The 24,622-nt window shown below is 40.5% G+C and overlaps 2 protein-coding genes across 2 annotated transcripts in view; one reads left to right on the forward strand and one right to left on the reverse strand.

Moving 5' to 3' along the window:
• Positions 1 to 24,622, forward strand: part of spon1b (spondin 1b) — a 124,533-nt gene that overhangs the window by 43,455 nt on the left and 56,456 nt on the right. The window lies entirely within an intron of this gene.
• Positions 4,422 to 7,254, reverse strand: LOC146629555 (uncharacterized). The gene has a single exon (XM_085358705.1). It carries the CDS (start codon positions 6,948 to 6,950, stop codon positions 4,713 to 4,715), a length of 2,238 nt encoding a protein of 745 aa, XP_085214831.1. The 5' UTR covers positions 6,951 to 7,254; the 3' UTR covers positions 4,422 to 4,712.

Consider the following 24,622-nt stretch of genomic DNA (forward strand, 5'->3'; position numbering starts at 1 on the left):
CTGCTGACTTTGCTTCTGGGGACGCTGGACAATATTTCAGGGCTTTTGGTGTGGCAAGCACACGCGTTGCTGGCACTCTCTCACTGTTAGTGGATGCAGAAACATTTTTTAAAGCTAAAAAGTTATCCATTCCTTCTTTTGTACTTCACACAGACTGTTTATGTGGATGCAACATAATCAAAGGTGATTTACAAAATGCTTCTTAGACTACAACACGAATTAAGAAACGTTGAAGTATAAAAGAATCATATGTTCATATGTTGATAGATGGTTATCAAGATTATCAAAACGCAATTCACCTGGCAAAATGTGAAATCCCTGAAATTCAGGGGTGCTGTGCTACCGTCAGCTGTTGTATCCTTTTAGCGGTAAAGCACAGATGCAGTGTTTGCTTTGGAGTGATGATGGGAACATGGAATCTCTGGGCTTTGTGAGGGATTGGGCTTGTTTAAAGCTCGATGGGATTGAGATCTGGAGACTAGATTAGCACCTTGTGTTTTTTGTTGATTTTTCTCATTCATAAATTAACCAGCAAGTTTCCACTGTGATGGGGTATGTTATCCTAATGGGAGAGCTCACTGCTAAGGGGAATTGCCACTGTAATGACAACATGCTCTGCTCATGCTGGCTACAGAGACATTAGTTGAGGAATGAGGTCTGCAGCAAACTTTGGGTGATGCATTTGAAAGTGACATCCAGACAAAGGGTCCAAGTTTTCCCAGCAGAACATGGCATTGTAATGAGATAATGCATATCCATTTTGGGGTTTCTGGAGGTCTTGAGCTCGGAGGCTAGAGGCGGGATTCACCCTTATTATGGGCGAACACAGTGCAGGCTCCAGGAAAATATGCAGACTCCACACAGGCCCCACTGAGCCACTGGGTTTGGACCTCCTTACTGTCGGGAAACAGTGATAATCACTGCACAGTGTAATCCCATGTCAGGTAGTTTTAATCTGATCAGTGTGTGTTTTTAATGTTGACGTTTCGCTTATGGTTTGGCTGTTTAAATCCTGTTTAAAGACGTGGAATCTTCTTATTGGCAAGTTGTATGGGGCAGCTTATTAAATATGCTACAAATTCTTGATCATCCACAAATGATTCCTAAATAACCTTTGGTGCCACCACTGCGATAATAATGCTAAGTGTCTGGTTTTTACTTTAGTGAACTAAAGTGAAAATCACTCATGTCAGCAGGTTAAGAGCAGACAAGTATGAGAGATTTTTGTCCCTTTGGGACCCAAAAGTATGTTTTAATGTCACCACTCTCCAACTCAAGAAACAAAATTACATGCCGCATTTAATTATTGATTGGTTTCAAATGTCACATGAGGCAGAGAGTTTATAACCATCACATGAATGGAGGTTGTAAAATGTAAAGTGCTGCTGGCCAGGGATTACGTTCTCATCCTTGTTAATGCCACAGCTCACGATAGAGGACACAAAAAAACCCTGCAGCTACCTGATTATTACTTCCACTGAAATGCCACGTACTCTCAACCAGCTGTGATCACGTCAAGATCAGACAGAGAAATGTCAAGAGCTGCTGGCCAACAAGAAATTTGTATCAACTTTAAAATGAAGAAGTGTTGGTCACATTTTAATTACCTTAATTTCGTTCTTTGCCTTAATGGTGATTTTACTTGTACACTCCAGCTTACCTCTGAAAGGATTTGTGAATCGCAATCTTCTTCTTTCCGCATGCATTGCTCAGCAAGCGCTTCAGGGCACTGTGTGTTATGACTACAGCTGTTGTTGTGGAAACCATTTTTTTGTTCAGCTTTTAGCACTGTAGGCAGCAGCCAGAATCCATGTTTTTTTTTTTTTTCCTTTTAAAACAGGGACACAAAGGAGGCAGGGGTATAAAGAGAGGTGGACAGAGGTGGTCACAGACACAGGTTTTCGCTCCAAACGTTGCCCTGAGCCATAGACCTGACCATTTACTGCCCTGAGCTACTACCTATCAGATCTCCCTGGGGAAAACTGCATCTGACATTTTCTCTGCCCAAAGTGACGCTTTTAAAATCTCACTTTCACAAAAAGTTTGAAATGTGTCACAGTGACCTCTGTGCCACAGAGGATGGTCATGGCAAGAGGTTTGTGGCTTTCTGCTGCTAGTCTGAACCTATTTTCATTATTTCATTTCATTAGGAATTGCCTTTATTAATATCTATTTTCTTTTTTTCCCCATTCCCTCTTCAAAGTGGAAAAACTTTAGTTCCTTAAGTTACTTATCTTATACTTTTATCTTCTGTCTCGCTTTTTGTTTCTCTTTGCAGTTTCTTTTTTGTCCACTTTGTTCAAAATTTAATTATTAAATTTTTTCATCCATCCTTAAAACATGTCAGGAAATTTTATACTTTTTTTTGAAAGTTCAGTTTAAATACAATTTAAATTTTTTTATTATCAGTTTACAAAAACAGTGATCTCATGGTGCTTTATATTGTAGGTTAAAAGTCTTTCTGTTGCGAGGAAGAAGTCCCTTTTAACAGGAAGAGACCTCTGGCAAAACCAGTATCAGAGAGGGTGAAAAGTTGGGATGGAGTGGGGGAAAGGGAATGCTGACCTGCTGTAAAAGGTTACTTTCTTCCTTTGCTATTTCAGCTTTTCCAACTCTGATGTTAAAAGCAGGGACGTGCAGAGAGGTTTAAAGGGGCGGGTGCTCAAAGTTAAAAAGGGGCACATTGAACCATGCTGAATAACAACAACACACATTCATCAAGAATCTAATATGGGAAGGGCAGGGCTGTGTTGATCTGAGACTGTAGACATTAAAAAGTCCACAGGAGAGATGGTAGCTGATTAAACAAGTGTCATGAGATAATAACAAAATGCAAAGATTGGTGACAGCGCTTGGAACCATAAGGCAACGAAAAACTGTGACATAAACTCGGCTCTGCCTGTGAATCACTCTTTGCTTCTCTTCTTCCTTCCTTCCCATCATTTCATATATCACTCTCCACTTGCTGTCTATCTGAGAACAAGGCACAACTTGCTATTGCAATAAACTATAATCTAATTATCCACACCTAACAACTCTTGCACTTAATCTATAATAAAATGATGACAGAAAAATATTATAGCACTGCCTTTAGTAGCCTCATACAGCTCCTACTGTTTCCTCCTCATGTCCTTACCAGCCATGTCTGCACAATGTTATATCATGAGTAATATTTTTTTAAATCCAGCTAAATAAAACACACACATGCACACACAGTGACATTTTAGACCTTCTTCAGAATACTGTATATACTATGGGCATCCTTACATTATTATTTATTACTAGAGCTACAATAATAAAGCAATGAGGAGGGGGAAGTAATAAATATGAAATAATGTATTTATGATGATTCCATTTGTTTCACTATCCTCTCTGTGCAGGGCAAAGCTTATTACATTTTTAAACTGTAGAGATACAATCATTTTACTGCTGTAAAATCCAACTTTTGTCTTATTTAAAATATAAATCTAATATAATCTGCTTCTTAATGTATGTTCTTTAAAATACAGCGTGTGTTTTTTAATATATTATAATTATAATAATTATTATGTGGACATGCATATTAGATCGTTTTTTAGTGAAATATAATCCCTCCAGAAAGGCAGGAAATGCCCAGAAACTTACTTTAAAACTAAATATGTTCCCTAAAACGGTGACAGAGCTACAGACCCATGACAGCCTTACACAGGTAGCCAGCAGCTATGACCAGCACTACTTGTGCAGTTAATAAAAGGACAGGTAATGTTTGTCGCGCTGTTGCACACACAGCACGCTCGTTTGTTTCAGTTCGTCAGTTGCAACAAGACAGCTTACCAACGTGTACGTAATAAGCTAATACTCCTGTGTGCTACACACTACAGTGTACGCTGTACACCTACTTACTGGGTTTGTCGCATCAGTCTGTGTCTCTGAGTTAACTTGTGTTTCTCCTACAGCTCCGGACCGCAACAAATGCGCGTGCTCTTTGTGAGCTCGTTCCCGGCTCGTAACCAGCGCGTTCTGCCGTCGAGGGCGATCATTGGTTAAATGTGATCATGTGACTGATGCAAGCCAGATCCTTTTATTTAGCAAAACTATGATTAATAGTTAAATATTATTGTTGAGGGGCACAGACAGGACTCCGCACGCACACACACATAAAATAAATAAATAAATAAATAAAAAAAATTTAAAAGTTGCCTCAACAAAAGGGCACTTTGGGCACTCATCAGGAAAGGGGCGGGTGCTCAAGCCCCTCTAGCCCCCCCTCTGCACGTCCCTGGTCTCTATCCATCTAGTATTAAATCTTTCTGGGAAACAAGTATGTATATTATGCACACACACAAACACACATGCAGCTATTACCTATTTCTTGTTTTTATACCTAAGATGAATTATTGTTGAATGAAGACATTTTTCAAACAAATGTAAAATGTGGGCAATTGTGTTTATTGGGTAAAGGAAAAGGCAGAAGGGGGGGAAAGGATAGAAAGAATGAAAGAGAGAGATGAGAGAAAACCCCAACAATCCCCTCTGAGCAAGCAGCAGGCGACAGTGGATAGGAAAAACTCCTTTTAAAGTGAAAGACACCTAAAGGAGAAACCTATGGCAGAACCAGGCTCAGGAGGGGGCAGTCAACTGCCGGGACTGGTCGGGGGGTGAGGGTGAAAAAAGAAAAAGGAGGGAGGGGAAGGGGGGAAATGAAGATGGAATAGAGGTGGAGGAAGACGAGGTTACATCAGGTGAGAAGCAGCAGTGCCCCTCCTCCAGAACCAGTGGAAGCGTTTTTTCTTCTTTTTCAGATACTCTTCCACCAGCACTTTTTTCTCAATGATGAGGGTTTTCAGCTCATCGATTGTTTCTGCGTTTTCTTTCTCAAGTTTGTTGCATCTTTTCACCATGTCTTCTAATTGTTCTTGTTTTTCTTTAAGCTTGTCTTTCAGTTCTTTAACTATTGCCTCCTCTATTCGCTTTGCCTTGTGCACATCTGTGTGCATGTCTTCCAGCTGCTGGTTTCTCTTCTGGATTTCTTGAAGTCTACACTGCAGGTCTTTATGTGTTTTCTGTTGTTCTTGCTTTTGCGCCTGGATTTCAGTGTTTTTGTACTTCAAGGTCTTAGAAAGTTCCTCAAGTTCGGTATTTTTTCTCAGCATCTCATTGATGCTACTCTGCATCGCTGAGCATTGTTTTTCCAGCTTTTTCTTTTCTTCTTCCAGTACAGTTGATTTGTACTTTGTTTCGTTATACAATTCTTGGAGTGCTTGATTTTTCCTCTGGAGATGAAGTTTTTCTTCTTCCTGTTGTATTTTCTGTTGGTCTTTTTCTTGAAGAAGCTCTTTATTTCCGTGCACTTTTTTATCAAGCCTGATTTGGAGCGATCTGTGTTTTTCCTCCATCTCGTCAAGCTTGGAGTCCATTTCTTTCTGTTTCATTTCCAGTTTCTTCTTGTCTTGAAGCAACTGTTGACTTTTGTGCAGAGTTTTGTCATGTTTCACCTGCAGCGCTTTGTATTTTTCCTCCATGGCTTGGAGTTTGCTCTGCAGGTCTCTCTGCTCTACGGGCTCTTGTTTCTTTTCTTGGAGGTTCTCCTTATTTCTCTCCAGAGCTTCATCAAGCATCACTTGCAAGCCTTCATTCTGTTTCTCAATGTTCCTCAGCTTGCAATCCATTTCTTCCTTTTTTATTTTCTGTTGGTCTATCTTGTGAAGAAACTCTTTATTTCTCTCCAGAGCTTCATCAAGCATCACTTGCAAGCCTTCATTCTGTTTCTTGATGTGCCTCAGCTTGCAATCCATTTCTTCCTTTTTTATTTTCTGTTGGTCTTTCTCGTGCAGAAACTCTTTATTTCTCTCCAGAGCTTCATCAAGCATCACTTGCAAGCCTTCATTTTGTTTCTCGATGTTCCTCAGCTTGCAATCCATTTCTTCCTGATGTATTTTCTGTTGGTCTTTTTCTTGAAGCAGCTCTTTATTTTTGAGCAGTGTTTCCTCAAGAGTTAGTTGCAGCATTTTCAGTTTTTCCTCCAAGACTTCAAGCTGGGAGTCTGTTTCTTTCTCCAGCATTTCTTGTTGCTCTCTCTCTTGAATGAACTCTTTATTTCTGTGCACTGTTTTCTCAAGCTTGATTTGGAGCGATCTGTGTTTTTCCTCCATCTCGTCAAGCTTGGAGTCAATTTCCTTCTGTTTCATTTCCATTTGCTTCTTGTCTTGAAGCAACTGTTGACTTTTGTGCAGAGTTTTGTCATGTTTCACCTGCAGCGCTTTGTATTTTTCCTCCATGGCTTGGAGTTTGCTCTGCATGTCTCTCTGCTGTGTGGACTGTTGCTTCTCTTCTTGGTGGAGTTCCTTCAGTTTTTCCAGAGCTTCGTCAAGCTTCTCTTGGAGCTCCTGATTCTTCTTGACCATGTTTTCCTGTTTTATGCTCTCTTTTTTCTCCTTTTGGAGCAGATCTTTATTTTTTTCCAGAGCTCCATCAAGCTTTTCTTGGAGCTCCTGATTCTTCTTGAGCATTTTATCCCCTTTAATGCTCTCTTTTTTCTCATTTTGGAGCAGATCTTTAATTTTTTCTAGAGCTTCATCAAGCTTTTCTTGGAGCTCGTGATTCTTCTTATCTTGGAGAGCCCATTGTTTCTCCTCAATAATACCTTCCCTTTCCTGAAGCTGGTAGGATAATTTTTCTAATTCAGCGCTCTTTCTCTCATTTTCTTCTGTCAGGATCTTAATCTTTTCTCTGTTCATGAGATTTTCCTTCTCCATTTCTTCCAATCGCTTTTCCTCTAATTCCACCTGTTCATCCCAAGGAAGAGAGCTGATGTAAGGGTCTAGGGACTCATACCATGGAATAGAGCTGGGGTCAGCTTCTTGTCTTTCTTGCTCTTTCTGAGACATGTTGGAGTCTGTATACCGTGAGTACGAAAAGTATCCAGATGTTTGAAAATGCTTTACTGGTGAACGTTTGAATGCTGCTAACATAAGTGCTGCAAATAACGGACTGAAAGTTGTACCTCCTCACCCCTATTTATGGATTCAGAAGCCTGTGACATCACAATTCCATAAGCCAATGAGGTTGTCACATGACATTCTAGAATGAGGTCATGTTTTTGTATGAATTTTTTAAATAACATCAACATTCCGTAAGCCAATGAGGTTCTTACATGACTTTTGAATGAGGATAATTATTTTGTGTTAATCGACATAGCCTGCTGCAGCTCAGAGCTCATGAGCTCAAACGATCCTCCAACCTCAGCCTCCCGGTAGCTTGGATTACAGGCACGCGCCACCGCACCCGGCGAGAAGCAGCTACGTTAACAGGGCTTTTAACTATGTCTGAGGTGACATCATGACACTAACCTGCTGCCCATCATTAGCAAAGTTGTAATGATGGGCAGCAAAGATGAGGAATGAATGGTGCACAATTGTTATATGCAAGTTTTTAGAAAGCTCGTGGTTAACCCAAGAGTATTTTGTCACAATATCAAGAAGAGTAAAGCTTCAATGTCAAGAATAGATAGGAATATAGGGAATTATATATTTTTATTTAAAGACAGGACTCACATGTTTTCATTTCTAGTCTTTAAAACCTGTCTCTATCAGGGACGTGCAGAGAGGTTTAAAGGGGCGGGTGCTCAAAGTTAAAAAGGGGCACATTGAACCATGCTGAATAACAACAACACACATTCATCAAGAATCTAATATGGGAAGGGCAGGGCTGTGTTGATCTGAGACTGTAGACATTAAAAAGTCCACAGGAGAGATGGTAGCTGATTAAACAAGTTTCATGAGATAATAACAAAATGCAAAGATTGGTGACAGCGCTTGGAACCATAAGGCAACGAAAAACTGTGACATAAACTCGGCTCTGCCTGTGAATCACTCTTTGCTTCTCTTCTTCCTTCCTTCCCATCATTTCATATATCACTCTCCACTTGATGTCTATCTGAGAACAAGGCACAACTTGCTATTGCAATAAACTATAATCTAATTATCCACACCTAACAACTCTTGCACTTAATCTATAATAAAATGATGACAGCAAAATGTTATAGCACTGCCTTTAGTAGCCTCATACAGCTCCTACTGTTTCCTCCTCATGTCCTTACCAGCCATGTCTGCACAATGTTATATCATGAGTAATATTTTTTTAAATCCAGCTAAATAAAACACACACATGCACACACAGTGACATTTTAGACCTTCTTCAGAATACTGTATATACTATGGGCATCCTTACATTATCATTTATTACTAGAGCTACAATAATAAAGCAATGAGGAGGGGGAAGTAATAAATATGAAATAATGTATTTATGATGATTCCATTTGTTTCACTATCCACTCCGTGCAGGGCAAAGCTTATTACATTTTTAAACTGTAGAGATACAATCATTTTACTGCTGTAAAATCCAACTTTTGTCTTATTTAAAATATAAATCTAATATAATCTGCTTCTTAATGTATGTTCTTTAAAATACAGCGTGTGTTTTTTAATATATTATAATTATAATAATTATTATGTGGACATGCATATTAGATCGTTTTTTAGTGAAATATAATCCCTCCAGAAAGGCAGGAAATGCCCAGGAACTTACTTTAAAACTAAATATGTTCCCTAAAACGGTGACAGAGCTACAGACCCATGACAGCCTTACACAGGTAGCCAGCAGCTATGACCAGCACTACTTGTGCAGTTAATAAAAGGACAGGTAATGTTTGTCGCGCTGTTGCACACACAGCACGCTCGTTTGTTTCAGTTCGTCAGTTGCAACAAGACAGCTTACCAACGTGTACGTAATAAGCTAATACTCCTGTGTGCTACACACTACAGTGTACGCTGTACACCTACTTACTGGGTTTGTCGCATCAGTCTGTGTCTCTGAGTGAACTTGTGTTTCTCCTACAGCTCCGGACCGCAAAAAATGCGCGTGCTCTTTGTGAGCTCGTTCCCGGCTCGTAACCAGCGCGTTCTGCCGTCGAGGGCGATCATTGGTTAAATGTGATCATGTGACTGATGCAAGCCAGATCCTTTTATTTAGCAAAACTATGATTAATAGTTAAATATTATTGTTGAGGGACACAGACAGGACTCCGCACGCACACACACATAAAATAAATAAATAAATAAATAAAAAAAATTTAAAAGTTGCCTCAACAAAAGGGCACTTTGGGCACTCATCAGGAAAGGGGCGGGTGCTCAAGCCCCTCTAGCCCCCCCCTCTGCACGTCCCTGGTTAAAAGCCCGACCTCACAAGTACTACTGTTGTGTATTGAGTGAGAAAAAACTTAGCTGATCAAAATTAGCAGGCTTATAAGAATAAAAAATAAGAAAGAAAAGTTAAGAAAAGTTGTTTGTACAAAGGGTAACAAAGGCCATTAGATGTTGTTCACAAAGCAACCATGGGAGCCCAAATCTGTCAAGAGAGTGACGACCATTTTTCAAGAAATTTAAGAGGAAAAGCTGTTGCTAATGATTGGGTCATAGACTCGGTTCTAATAAATAATTAAAATATTTGTATTTTTTATTTTTGGGAAATTAACATGTTTTAAGCCATTTTTATGTGTTAGTTTCTTTTCCATGTCCCAGTCGCCAGTATTGGCGACCAGTGACGAGGCCTCCACTCCTGGCCGCCACCCGGCACACAATGCACTCAACCCCTAAGGCCCCTCCTGCGGGTGGCCTGCAGGAGGATGGGCTCCCATGATATAAGCAGAAGAAATTAGCTTTCTCCGAAGGGTGGCTGGCCTCTCACTTAGAGATAGGGTGAGAAGTGTCACATATGACTGTGTGGCCACTACCAGCTCCACCACCATCATCAAGTTTGCTGACGACACCATCGTGGTGGGCCTGATCTCTGATAACAACGAGACGGCCTACCTGAAGGAGATTAGGAATCTGGAGAACTGGTGCCAGAGGAACAACCTCCTTCTAAACGTCAGTAAGACAAAGGAGCTGATAGTGGACTTCAGCACTAAGCAGGAGAGGAACTACCAGACCCCTGTCATCAACGAGTGCCCAGTGGAGAGAGTGGACAGCTTCAAATACCTCGGAGTTCACATCACGCAGGACCTGTCATGGTCCTGTCACATCAACACCGTGGTGAAAAAGGCCCGTCAGCGTCTCTACCACCTCAGACACTTGAGAGACTTCCAACTGCCCTCCAAGGTGCTCAGGAACTTTTACTCGTGCACCATAGAGAGCATCCTGGCGGGAAACATCTTAACCTGGTTCGGGAACAGCACCATGCAGGACAGACGAGCTCTACAGAGGGTTGTGCGGTCAGCTGAGCGCACCATCCGCTCCGAGCTCCCTGACCTGCACTCAATCTACAGCAGGCGGTGCTGGACCAAGGCCAGGAAGATCGTGAAGGACCTCAGCCATCCCAACAACAGACTGTTCTCTCTGCTGAGGTCAGGAAAGCGATTCCGCTCCCTGAAGACCAACACAGAGAGACTGAGGAGGAGCTTCTTCCCGCAGGCGATACGGTCTCTCAATCACACCACCACACAGTACTGACCCACACATATGGTTCTTACACACACACTGGACTTTCTGGACATTGTTTTTGCACAACACTGGTCACTATATTCTTCATTTCCGGTTAATACTTGTACAGCTGCTGTTATTGTGTATATATTTATTTATATTTAGATTTCTTCATACATTCTTATATAGTTCTATATTGTGTATTGTGTATTTTGTTGTACAGTTATTTTATTTTCAACTTTAATTTATATATTTTATCTTATTCTTCCCAGTTAAATTTACCCTTCATTCTAATTTGTGTTGTACAGTTATTTCATTTTTAACCTTAATTTATATTTTATTCCTTCCTAGTTAAATTTACCCTTTTTAATTTTTCATATTTATTTCCTATCTTATTCATAGCCTTTTCCTTTTTTGTTTTCTTTAGGTCACGAGCAGTTGTCCAAGCATTTCACTACATATCGTACTGTGTATGACTGTGTACGTGACAAATAAAATTTGAATTTGATTTGATTTGAAGTTCAGCCATCTGGGAGGGGCTCAGAGTAAAGCCGCTGCTCCTCCACATCGAAAGGAGCCAGTTGAAGTGGTTCGGGCATCTGATAAGGATGCCTCCTAGGCGCCTCCTGGGTGAGGTGTCCTGGTCATGTCCCACCGGGAGGAGGCCCCGGGGCAGACCCAGGACACGCTGGAGAGATTATATCTCTCGGCTGGCCTGGGAACGCCTTGGTGTTCCCCCGGACAAGCTGGAAGAGGTGGCTGGGAGAGGGAGAGGGCTTCTCTGTTTAGCAGTCTACAGATTTTATGTGTTGGAGATGCATTATAGCATGACAGTAAAGTCCAAACTATTTCCAGACCACGGACAGCTATCCGTCTATAAAAGTGAAGGTAATATGCTAACCTGCTCCATAGCCAGTCCACAATGGTAGTGCAGAGCTCGAGGAAAATGACCCAGCAGCCAAACAGTGTAATATAATAGTAACAACCAAAGCTTCACTTTCAACAGGTAAGAGAAGCAGAGCTGTACAGGCGTGAATGTTGTAGAGGAAATGTTGCCCTTTTCTGCAGTAGAATTGTTGCTGCTATCTTTCTGCTGCCTCTCACCAACGTTGCTGCCGGCTCTGTGATAGAATTCAATACATAAAGTCAAACTGAAAAAGATGTCACATAATGAGCAGTGTAGCAAATGAATTTCTAGAGGAACTAAAGAAGTTCATTAATTATTGTTTTTTTTTTTCATGTAGCGTATTTATTTACAAAGGGTAATCTCAGTGTTCCTGGAACAGGCCATGACCTTAAATTTGAATGTCATCTTTTAATTGAATAAACTCAAAAAGGCTTTGTGGCTTCCTATTTTTATTCTATTTTCTCAGCTTGTCTTTTTTTATAATGTTACTGTTTCTTCTCGGGATTTTTGCTTCCTTTTCGCCCGTTCATTTTCTTCAAACACCTCACTGCCTAACTGACTGGCATCCCCTCCCAAACACCCAAAAATGTTTTCCTTTTTCTCATGCTCTTATGAGCATGATCAATCAATCAAAGGCATATGCTACATTCCTTTTATGTAAAGCACACAGCATTTACGTGCAATAAAATGTGCATCCAATGTCTTATCGGTTTTCCAGTTTCTTGACATTCTCATCCTAATGTCAGTACTTTTTTTTCTTGCTTTTTCCTTTCTCTGTAATCTCATAGTGTTTGCATTATCTCTCCCTGCTTTGAAGGTCCTTATTTCAGAGAGAATGTCAGAGAAAGAGGGTGGGGGGTAAGATGAAGATGAATAGACAGAGAGGGAGAAGAGGACCAAGAACTCCATCCTTCACTTTCCTCTCTCTCTGCAAAACACTTCACAGGAAATTGCTACAGACGTGCCACTAGACAGAAGGACAGATAGGCAGGCACGCATGCACTCACACACAAAACCACTCCCTACATCTTTATTGCTTCCCATAGAAGTCAGGAGCGCACCGCTGAATAAAGAGAGACAACGCAAGGCGCTCGGAGAGTGCTCCAAAGCTCTCCTTCCATTCCTTTCTCGTTGCTGACATCTGTCACATTTAGAAGCGAGGAAGTAATGCTAAGTGATGTACTTTCTCTGCATGTTCACAAACCGTGACGCGTTGACAAAATGTTTTGTCAACTCGTCACAGCCTCTAAACTCCATTGAGAGAACTGTCTTTTGGCTCTGCTCAAAAGGCCTCAGTGGGGAAGTGAAAGCTCTCACCTGTGAGGGTACCACGCAAACACTCACATGTGAGGGTAAGTAGTTGTTGTGAATACACGTCATCTGTTTCACATCGTGTGGTCCTTTCAGGGAAACGGGTGATAGGCAGCTGGTCAAGCCTTCCAGGTACAGCGTTTCTTGATGGAGACGTTGGATAATTCAGTTTTTATTACAAGATTGTTTTTCATTGTAGTAGGACTCTCACCTTGATATCTCTTGGTGTCTTGGACGAATTCGCGCTGCTGCCGTACACCACACTGATAATTCACACATTTTCTCTGCCTCCAGGCAGCTTCTTTCTTTAGTCAGATACATATCATCCTCAGTAAAATACAACTAGAATATCTTCTCCTTTTATCCCCAGTACTGCTGCTCTAGAGAAAACAATGCTTAGCTTGTGTATTTTTTATAGTTTAGACATTTTATTTCACGCACTTTATCACCTCATGCATGTTTGTGCTGTATGTGCTCTTTACTGGGTGTTGGGGTGATTTGACAGCAGGTTACTGTGAAGGGTGTTGTCAGCTGCACTATCTTTGGACTTCATTTGTCTGTGAGAGCAGGAGGAGGCTGGAAAAATGAGAGACAGCTCAACCCAGTGTTGGCTGTATGTGTGTCTGTGTGTGTGTGACTTTTCCTCTGCATGTATCTTGATTTGTGAACTCGTGGGAGTAATATTATGGATCTTGCGTTAGGTTTGTTAAGTTAGAGAGCAGCCGATAACAATAGGACGCACACACAGATGCACACATCGTGTTCACAGAGTCAGTCCTGGGGGATTTTTGAAAAGCTTTTGGTGGCTGACAGACAGACAATGTCTCTCAACTGGCTCTAATTGGCTGAGAGTTGCAGGAGGGAGACAACTGGACGAATGAAGTGGGGACGGTGACAGGCAAGACACATCCTCCCTAGTTTTAAAAATTATTTCATGTCAATCTCACTCATGCATCAGTGTGTAATACCAATTAATGACTGCATCTGGCATCTCTCGTCTTTTTGTTTCCTCCTTATACTGACTGTGGAATAATCTTGTTAATATTAAACACAGATCCTTGTCTTCGTAGTGAGGAGCCGGCTTCTTCGAGGTAGCGTGGCATGTGAAGTGAATGAGAGGATGAGAACAGTGTTTCTTTTTTCAGGGTGTTTCTCTCAGACAGCACAATCTGACAATTTGTTTTTACTATAAAAATGTTCATACGTTTGGAGGAAGTCGTTTATTAAAAGCCTCCTTTTTGCATCAGCTGATTCATTTTAAATCCAATATTTTAGTTTGGCAGAGACTTGATTTCCACTGATGGCAACATGAGGCTGCAAAGCAACACCTGTTGACTGTCTGAAGGTTCTCTGTCATCCAGGTCATCGTAGTCTAAGGAGCTTGGAAAGAAAAGCATCTGGACTTTCACCTCTCACCTGAGAAACTTCTTCAGTTCTAAGAGCAACTGGTGGAGAGTCCCAAATTTTAAGCCCTATGTGAGTGTCCCCCAAGAGGGTCATGGGCCCCCTATTGATCCTCTACCTAATCACACGAGCCAAGGTGTAAAAATCGGAGTGAAAATGGGTATTGACTGCAATCCCGAAAAGTTGATTTTGTTCATCTGGACGTAGCGTTTTCAGTGGGAGAAGCATTTCATCACTCATCCAAGTGACTTCTTCAGTCTCAGCTGGTTGCAGGTTTCCCTGACCTTATAAACAGTACATTTGTACAATGACTGAAAGGTCAGTTCTGTGATCATTAATATGCATTAATATGCAAATTGTCAAGACCATTGATCATCATTGATCAATGGTCATGAGTCCCATTCACAGAGAGTTGGGGAATGGCTGCAATCACAGCATTGTAAGATGGTGAAAGATGTACCCTTTGGCCCCGTCCTCAGTAGTTCACAGATGTTTTTCCCTTTTCACGTCGTCTCCTTGACTCTCTGCTCAAACCAGCGTTCCTCCCTGTCCAGGATGTGTACATCCTCGTCATTGAAAGAGTGTCCACTGGCCTGTGGGTGTAAATAGACTGCAGCGTACTGGCCTGACGAGGTGGCTCTTCTGTGTTGTGTCATCTACTTTGCCAGAGGTTGTTTGGTTTCCCCGATGTATAAATCCTGGCAATCCTCCTGGCACTTAACAGCGTACACTATGTTACTCTGTTTGTGTTGGAGGACCCGATCCTTGGGGTGGGCTGATTTTTGGGGCACCATTTTTTTGGGGTTTGAAAGCCACAGGTACGCAGTGTTTCATGTGTCTCAGCTGTTTCGATACTCCTGACACATACGGGCTCACTATGGTGGACCGACACATCAAGTTCACCATGGAGGATATATGAAAAATGACAGGCTAGCATTCTTAGACTGTGAGATTTCCTGTGATGGGGATTTCCTGCAATATAAAAATGCTCAAGTTAACCCTGCAGAAAAGACTTTCTAGAGTCCAGGGCAAAAATACAGTTTTGGTCAGTTTGAGCTAATTTCCCCCTTCACAACGACTGTAGCGTGTGACCTTTCAGGCTTAAAATTACACGCGCTGCCAATTCGATTAACTCGTGTGCTTATCAAACCTGCCAGATGTTCACTAGGCCTCACTTCTACTAATTTGAGTCATTGACCTGGACTCTAACATTAAAAAGCCGATCAAAGACAAATGCAAATAAATAATTTGCATTTTTTTAAAATACTTTCCTCTCTGATTGAGGCAATCTGATGTACCATTCGGTCTGCTTTGAAAAATGTGTCTCCATCACAGCTTCATCACTTTCGGGTTGGAATATTAGGAATACTTTTTAATGTAGCTGCCTGTCTCTTTTCAGTTATGTCTATAGACTGTTCCCTGCCCATTACATCACATCTCTGCTGGTGTGTTGTTTTGAAATGACAACACTTTATTCATTTATATGACAGTGCCTTGTTTCTTATGGATACATGGGCCCCTCTTTGCTGTACTCAGTCCCTCACCTGTCTTGAAATTGTCTACATTCAGCACAAATGTTACTTTTTTCTGTCACTCGTCTATCTCAATGGTAAAAATACAGTTTGTACACCTACAACATCTCTGAAGTTAGACCCAACTGCACCATCCGGGTTTAAGCTTTTTAAAGTTTCAGAGCTGCACAGTGAGTAATACATCTTAGTTCATTTAGCTCTACTGTAGTTGCAGCACTTTCAGACATTTATCAAAACTCTAACACATTTATTCAGCTTACTGTCCTCCACCCACAAGCGTGTGCACGTTATAGCACCTCAGTTGAAACTTGCTGAGTTCACAGCAACACTGTTGGGTGTAAATTGAAACAAAAGAAATCGAATCATAAGCTCTGTTGTATTCTTCCCAATATTTAGATTCAATGTTCTGTGTAGTAAACAAATGGTTGTACGAACTTGAGAGAATTTAAAAAATTCAATTACAGCTACTCAAGCAAAATGTGCTTGCAGTTATATTTAACACGTGGGCTATCAACAATACTGTGATTTAAACTGGCTGTGTTTTATCTGTGTAGGTGGGATGTAATTATGTGTTTTTGAATACGCGAAAACATCAATGTGTTTGCATGCTGATTTTAGCATTTAGCTCAAGCTACAGCTGTGCCTAAGTACGCCCTCATAGTTACTATTGCAGTTTTAAGCTCTTGGACTGAAACATGCTCTGTGCCTAAATTGAATTCTGGTGTCAGGTATAGATCCTTCTACCCCCCCAGAGGAAGAGACCAATTCAAACTTGAAAAGGCAAATGCAGACTTTCACTAACAGCACTGGGCAGAACTCCAGAGACAGCTGGACTCTCTGACATGAGATATTTCTCACCTTCATCCCCTTTTGATATAAAGCGGGACACATCAGCTAGCCCAGTGAACATAAATGTCCATTTTATGGACATCAGCACCCCGATTTGAGGCATTAAAATTCACTTTCCACTTCCTGCCATATGGAGATTCCGACATGAAAGCTGTTAGTCAGGCTTTCAAAAGTCTTTAATGCAGAATCCAGAGACTCCCTGAGACAAATAAAGTTTAGACAGACTATGTAATCCAAATGGGATTTTATAGCATAGTTATTAGCAGCAGTCATCAAAGAAGGTTTACAATTACATCTCATGCCTCTGTCTGTCTTTCATCTTACTTTGAAAGGCTTTAATGCTTCACTTTGCAGTGGGACTTCATTTAAGCTCAATGCTCAGATGCACTTGGGGAATTTTCGCGTTCACAGGTCTCTGCTGTAACATATCCTCTTTACTGTGGAGATGACTGCTGGCTCTAAAGGGCCCTTTATTCTGCAGTTTTCCCACATTTTAATTCTTTAATGTTTTTTGCGACACTTCAACTGTCTGTTGAATTATCTCCTATCAAATGTGATATGTCACAGTGTTCTTTTTTTTAAATATACAGTATGTGATCCCTATAAATGAGTGATCTTTTTAAAGGCCACTTTGAAATTCAGTCTGTAAAGATAATGTGACAGCACAGCCGAATGGATAATCCAGTGATGTATAAATGATGAATTAGATTAATAGAATTGTGGTTGTAATAACGTGTGCCTGGTCATAAATGTTTAATAAGGTATTTCAAAATGCACAGCACTGACAGAAACCGGTGTCCCCGATGGATTGTTTTTACTCAGGGCTAAAGATCCCCTGTCAGCAAATCAATGGGGGAGATTGAGGCTGTGGCGAGACAGTTTGTTAGGCTGGCTGGCACCACAGGGCCTGTCTTGTCCTTGGCATGTCTTACTTTGTTTTATTTTGTTTGGTCATTTTATTTCACTGTCAGGGTTTCTTTTCCCTGTTTCAGAAGAAAAGGGAGGGTGGTAAAGGGATTTTACCTAAGCCTCATTGGAACGGAAAAGGCTGAAAATGAGAGCGAGAGGAGAACAAAGGGCATTGAGTGTTCCAAAATTTGCCATTCAAATGATGATAAATCCACAAAACCAAAAGCAGAGCTGTGTTTTAATGTTGTGTCTTTTATTGCAGTTCTAAGAGTGCAAAACAGTTCACACTGAACACATCACATTATAGTCCAAAAAAAACCCCCCAAAACATAAAACCTTCCTTAAGTTCTCCAGTAAATGTCTGAGAGGACCCCATGTACAACTGGAGTATGAAGATTATGCTGCATGGTTTGAATTTTTTGATGTGACTGAAATCTTAGAAGCATTAAAAAAGATTTGGGCCTATAGTGACAAATGCACAAATGTTGGGGACTTGAATCTTTACAAAAAGGCAAAAAGCAAAGGATCGCTTTGTCGACACCTAACAAGCAAATTGTGTTTTTCCTTCCTGCGTTTTCCTTTTGTCCCTCTGTTCTGACTGTATGCCCCATTCTCATTGGTTCTCTTGTTCCCATATGGATTTATAGTCCTGTTACCTTTGTACTTCGCCCCCTCCAAACTTTGTTCTTCTGGAATTCTGGACATTTTTGTGAATTATGAAAAGCTTGCCTTTTGGTCCGTGTCCCTGCTTTCAGTGTTCTGTGTTTGGGCTTTCATTTTGACATGCACATAACCTGTTAATTGTTTTCTTGACCTTATCAAAGTAGCACTGGCTGCTTGTTGGTAGATTGCAGACTTTAATACAACAAATTGCTTAACACAAGTAGATTATTTTGATTGGCTAGTCCCTTTAAAAAAAATCAGCCTCAATGATGTCACCATTCACTTTGAGTACTTTTTTTAAACCTTCTAATAGTGGGAGTAATCCACATCCCTTGCTGCAGTAGTTTTTAATTTGCCTGCAGTTTCTACTTGATGTGTCCTCTTGTACTCCAGCTGTCATAAACCAGACGCAAAAAGGTCTGAGTCTACTTTAATTGCTACCCTGTCCTAGTAGCAATAAGTTTTACAAGCCGTGGAGGGTGAGTGACTGACTTTCTTCTAGGGGTTGAGCACCGCCTCGAGGTGGTTTCAAACTTTTTGTGAAGTGAATTTTATCTGCGGTTTCATCAAGCTATCAGAAGATTGCCTCCCAGGGTGCAGGAATGAAGTCTCTGGCTGACTGTTGAACCAGACGCAGGAAGAGCAATGCTCATTCTGTGGAGCAGCTGTTTTCCCTCCAGCCCCCTAAGTAAAAACCCAGCACTCCCCAACCCACCCGACCCCAAGCATCTGATTATTGGACTTAAACCATTTTGTCCGCAGTGTCTCACAACAGCAGACAACCATTATGTCCTTTTAGTATGGCCAAAGTGAGAGCTGTGTCTGCTCATCATTAAGTCCTCCTACGAGCCTAGATTTTGTGCTTTAGTTTAAATATTTTTAACACGCATAAATGCTGCCTCATTTGCTGCTACACAGGGTGAGTTAACATCTTCTCATTAATTTTGTATGAAGTTGCTCCCAGCCAGAAGTTTGCACTCAGTCTGAAAATGTCTTTAAACTAAGATCTGCAAACATTCAGCTCGACTGAAGATTGAGCTGTAAAAACACACTACAATTATAACACAGGGACAGATAAAATATTAAATGTCATTCAGCAGTTAGGTCAAGTAAATTAACTGTGAATGTGAAAATTTGATTAAAATTGTAGCTGGAATAGAATTGCAACGATAAAGCAGCTCTTATTATAGACGTGAACCAAACAATAATTTAATCATCGAGTTCATAAACACAACACTAAGCAGTAGCATTTTTTTTTTTACAATTAATTAATTGTTCAAGAGAAGCTAACAATAAAAATCTATAATAACGAATGTCAGGAAATTGTTGCTTTTACTTGCAGTAATAAGCAGATTAGTTTTGGTCTTCAGAAAGAAATTCAAATTAAAGTTGCTCTTCAAGAAGATTAGCTGAATGTCCTTCTTGGGCTTTCTGCCTCGTACGTTGTGCACAATGTCCTTTTGTTAATTAGAACTTAGAAAAACAACTAGTGCAACGTGGGAAGAGGAGGAAGCAAGAAAACGTGCCAGGTTTAATCACACTCCGCCTTTCACTGTCAACACTTAACGCTACATATTTTAAATATTGTGATGTGTACATGTTTTAAATGCAAACACCGCAGGTTTTTATCATTTTTAAGTAGATATACATTATTTGCATAAATATGATTTTCTAAGTATAAAAAATAAACATCACTAATATCTGTGTGTATGAAAGAAAGACATGTTTGGGGTTTTTCTTGTATTATGTTTTTTTTGTCGTTGTGGTTAGGGCTGCCACGATTAGTCGACTAGTCACGATTACGTCGACTATCAAAACCGTCGACAACTGATTTAATAGTCGACGCGTTGTTTGAAGCTTTGAAAGATCACAAAAGACGCAGGAATAAGCAGTTGGATTTAAGAGTGTAATAACGGACTGAAACAGAAGATGGCAGCACTGCATGTACAAGGATGCCAGCTGCCGTTAAACCCCGAAGAAGAAGTAGCTCTGTCCCAGAATTCATAGCGCGGCCCAGCTCAGTTTCCAACAATGGCGGCAGCTAGTTAGTTTTAATATTACTCTTATTATTCTTTCTGGGTCACAAAATAAACGTTTAACATATTTTCAGGCGAGAATGTAGCTGTGTAAACCTCAAATATCTGCTCAGTTTATCAAGACACCACATATTTTCAAAAGCGCTCCGATGTTTTCAGAGACGTCTGTTACCCACTAGCTTGATAGCTAGCCGGGTTCAAGGCTCACTAGAGCCCATGAGAACACCGGACTCCCGGCAAATCATTTTCAAACCCACCGCCGTCTTTCGCTACTCAGGTTAAACATATATAAGTCACTTAGATAACTTAAAAATGTTATTCTTTGGCTTTTTTCAGTATTTTATTTGTTCCTGAGTAAATCGGTTTGGCTGAGATCAAAGTTATAGTTTTTACACAGCTGAATAAACGTCAAGCAGACAGCTGATTATCAGAAGTGTGAGATGCTGGAGAATATACTCCGGTGTCCTGTTATATTTTAGATAGCAAGGAGTTTATTAAACTTCACCAAAACAATCTGCAAATTTCATTAAAATGTAATAAACTATAATCTTTTCTTTATTTTTACCTTAAACACTTAAAGCTGTAAGCTAATGATAGTTATATAAGAGCAGATGCTGCTGGTGCAAAAAGCTGTACGTTTTACGTCCAATGGATGATGATTAGTCGACTAATCGCAAAAATAATCGGTGACTAGTCGACTATCAAAACTATCATTTGTGGCAGCCCTAGTTGTGGTAATATGTTCAGTATCTCCTGGTTTGTAAGAGAGTGTCTGACTACACCACCACTGCATGTGGAAACATTTCCTCTGGCCATCTGCCTCATAACAAACTGCAGTTTTTGATATCAGACCTGGACTATTTTTGGCCAGTGGAGCAAATGATATTTACTGGTTTCTTTTTTTCTCCATATGATACAGTGAGAACAATCTGCACTTAGCACCGGTCTATTACAAACCAGCTGGGTCTGCACCTGTGATTTTTAGTTATATTTATTTTTTAGGCAAGCTGTAAGTGGTAATGTACCTTACTGGGCTGCGCTTCTGTTTACTTCTCCATATAAAAAAAAAAATCACATGGAAAAAAAGCTATAAAGAAGTAAAGAACCAGGCAATTTTAATGATGTTTAGCTGACCGCATGTCTACATGTTGAGTCATTGGTGTATGTAAATGAAGTTAAGGGTGATTGTGTGCTGTCCTGCTGGGATGGACATGCTGGAAATAAGAAACAATGCCACCATGTCCCTCTTCTCTCTTCCTGCACATACGATGTCCCACCTCATGCGTGCAGGTAGTGCTACATGAGCTCATTACAGCATTACATGTTTCACTTTATTCCCCACCTTTGCGTTTATTGCACCCTCCCTTTATTGCAGCTGCCCACTTTGGCAACTTTTTATCCAAAATGTAAGAAAATGACAATAAACACTGATTAACAAGTTCACCAAAATGTGTCATTTTCTTGATTATTCTGTTAAACTTAATCGCATTGTGGTGAACATCTTTTTTTTACGAACTACCACATCCAAGGTCGCCTCAATCTCTGCACTCACTCGTAGCCACATCTTCAATTTTAAGCTTTCTATCCAAAGTCAGCGTCGACCTTTTTGAGGCTGAGGACAAATGATTACATACCTTCACTTCCCCTTTGTTAATCCTTTGTTTCTACTCCACAGGGAGCGCCGTTGCGTTTTTACAGCTGCCACTTTTCTATGTTTGCATCTGCAGCTTTTGTGTGTTCGTGCATGTGCGTGTGTGTCCTCTCCTAATTGGGAATTTGTATTCATTAAAAGCCGTGAATGGACGCTAAGATGCAAGTCCACACCTGTTGTTTATGTCAGCAGCGTCTCTGTTGGAGGCGGGTCAAGATTAACAGTGGCCAACCATCCCCTCTCCTCTATCATCAATAGTCACAATCACATCATGAATCTCCAATTATCTCCCAAGCTGCGGGCCCCGGGGCGAGATCCGAGTCTGTCTTCCAGTCTTGAAATAATGAGCAGATTTTTTTTTAACGTATTAGCATGCTTCCCACCATAGATTTTCATCCTAATTATTATTTTTCCATTGTATCTGATTAGGTTGGAGAAGAGAGATTAAGTTTTGATCAGGAGACGTGTGTTTGGGCGTGTGGCTTTTTGCATGCATGAGAGAGACAGAGGTGAGGTGATCAGTTGTCTAGTTGGTAACAGGAATGCACAGATGACTAACAACAAATAGGGAGATGTACAGTAGCTTGTTAGCTTCACACGCCTACCAGGTAGCAATATGTTGGGAGTTTTATAATGAGGCTGCTTCTTTCATGTGGACCGAAGCTTTAATCCCCAACACATCAGCAGAATGACATATGGTAAACAGTGCATTGTTTGTCACCTTCTTTCTTTGATGCATTTCACTTATTCTCCTCACTTTCTTCTCAAATCAGCTTCTGCTTTCCTTACTTTTTGCTTACATATTATACTTTTCACTCCTTTTTTTTATTCTGGATGTTTTACTGTCTCTCTTTTCCTTCCTTATATTTTGTTTTGTATCTTTACCCCTGACCATTTCCTCTTCCTTCCTGCCCTGTTTTTATCAACCTAAAAACTTCTTACCTTAACTTGTTCTTTCTTATTCTTTTGTTGGTTTTCAGATAAAATTGAGATTGTGATTGGCTTTGATTGCTGCTAGAGTGTTTGCTCAGAAGAACATTGTCTTAGAGCCTTGCTTGTTGCTCTTGTATTCAGCCTAAACATATGACTTGGTTTCTTTACAGAAGTTGTAGACAGCACTGTTGCGATTGCTAAATGGTTAAATATTACCTATATATATCACAGGTTCAAAACAGAGTAAATGAAATTAGCCTGTGATTACTTGTTCTTTCTCCCTGTGATAACAATTTAACATTCTGTGCATGCCAGTAGTTATATGAGTATTAACACCTGCTGTCCACAGGTGCCATGTAGTCCTTGAAAGGCCACTTGAGACTTTATTATTGGCTTCCAAGCATATCCAGCTCTCCAGGTAGTCTCCTGCTGGAGGTCTTTTAAAGTTTTTCTTTGGGCATTGGCTGATTTTTTTTTTATCATTTTCAGATTAGTATTATTTAAGCTACTTATTCAAGCATAAAAAAGACACCTAACACAAGTGATGAACCAATGTTGTGTCTACACATAACGGGCAGCTTGGCAACGAAACCCATTTTAAATTATATCTTTAGGCACTTTTTTACTAGCAGGCTGTTGCCAACACATCATTTTTTCCCGTAAATATTTTAACGAAACTGTTGGACGAAAGAAGTTGATGCCAAAAAATATCCGCAGCAGTGTCTGAAATGTCCTAAAGGGGAAAAAAATCTAGCAAAGACCTGACACAGGACCTGAGAATGCATGTGACCCTTCAGTTTATCCATCTACTGTTTGCTGAAGCTTCATGAGAGTGGTCTCAGTGGAAGGGTAGCATACAAGAAGCCATTCCTAAGGAAGGGAAACACAAGTCATTGTCAGTGTGTACAGAGGAGGTCGGGTCAGGAGGAGAGAGGTTCAACAGTAAGTGTCTACACTGTAAAACAGTGAAAGTTCTGCTGTGGTTTGGAACTGTGTTTGGGGATTTTGTCAGATTTAATGGAACTATGAATGCAAAAATGTGCTCTTATATATTGATCCATCATGCAGTACTATCTGGAAAGCATCTAATTGGCAACAGCTTAATTTTTCAATATGACAACGATAGAAAAACACACATCAGTCATGGATTGGCCCAAAGTCATTTATGTAAAGTATACACTAAATCTGTCCTCACAGTACTTTTCCCCTATATCTCAAGAAATTTAACTTAAAAATAGTCATCATTTCATTTTTGTTGGCTTAAATAATTTGTTCACTTTTCATACCCTGTCACACGCAGACATTATGTCTTCCTCTATGCTGTCGACTGTCTGTGCTCTCCCATTTTCTGTCTCCATTTCTTCCACAGATTTCTCTCTTCCATGTTATTCCTGTCATTCCACTGTTGTTTAACAGTTATCAGTCGGATATTGGATGATAAGGTGTAATCAGGGCCATCATCTCAACCTCAGTGGCTGTGTCATGCGGGTTGACATTTACTGCGTGACAGCAGCTTGACACCAGTTCACATCCCTCTTCATTAGTGACGCTGGAGCCATTTATATTTTGCGCCAATCAGCCTCGGTGTAATCAGTTGTGTTCAACACACCAATCTAGCCCCATGACAAGATAATTACCATGGGTTCCTCAGGGAGACAGGTAGTACGGAGGACCCAGGAACTCAAGTACAAGTTGTAGCAGCAGTCGCATCTTTAGAGAGCAGTGTCATTTCCATCAAGTTAATCAGGGATTTTTAGTGGCTGTTTTTAGGAATGCGTAGGTAGAAATGTTTTCAGTGGTGGTCAGTGTAGAAAGTGCAGAGTACTTGGCAATCTGCAAGAGTGTTCGTAATATGCATAAGAGTGCCCATAAATAATGAGACTAACATGTAGTTTACGGAGTAATTACTTTTATAGAAACTTGTAGCCCTCATTTCAGAGAAAAATATGGCCCCGCTATTTATTTCGGGT

This window comes from Diplotaxodon limnothrissa, linkage group LG7, assembly GCF_057381915.1.
Source record: "Diplotaxodon limnothrissa isolate DT_005_m linkage group LG7, D_limnothrissa_male_GT1.1, whole genome shotgun sequence".
NCBI lineage: Eukaryota > Metazoa > Chordata > Actinopteri > Cichliformes > Cichlidae > Diplotaxodon > Diplotaxodon limnothrissa.

Coding starts and splice junctions, on each gene's coding strand:
- LOC146629555 (XM_085358705.1), bottom strand. CDS start 6,950: ATGTTAGCAGCATTCAAACGTTCACCAGTAAAGCATTTTCAAACATCT.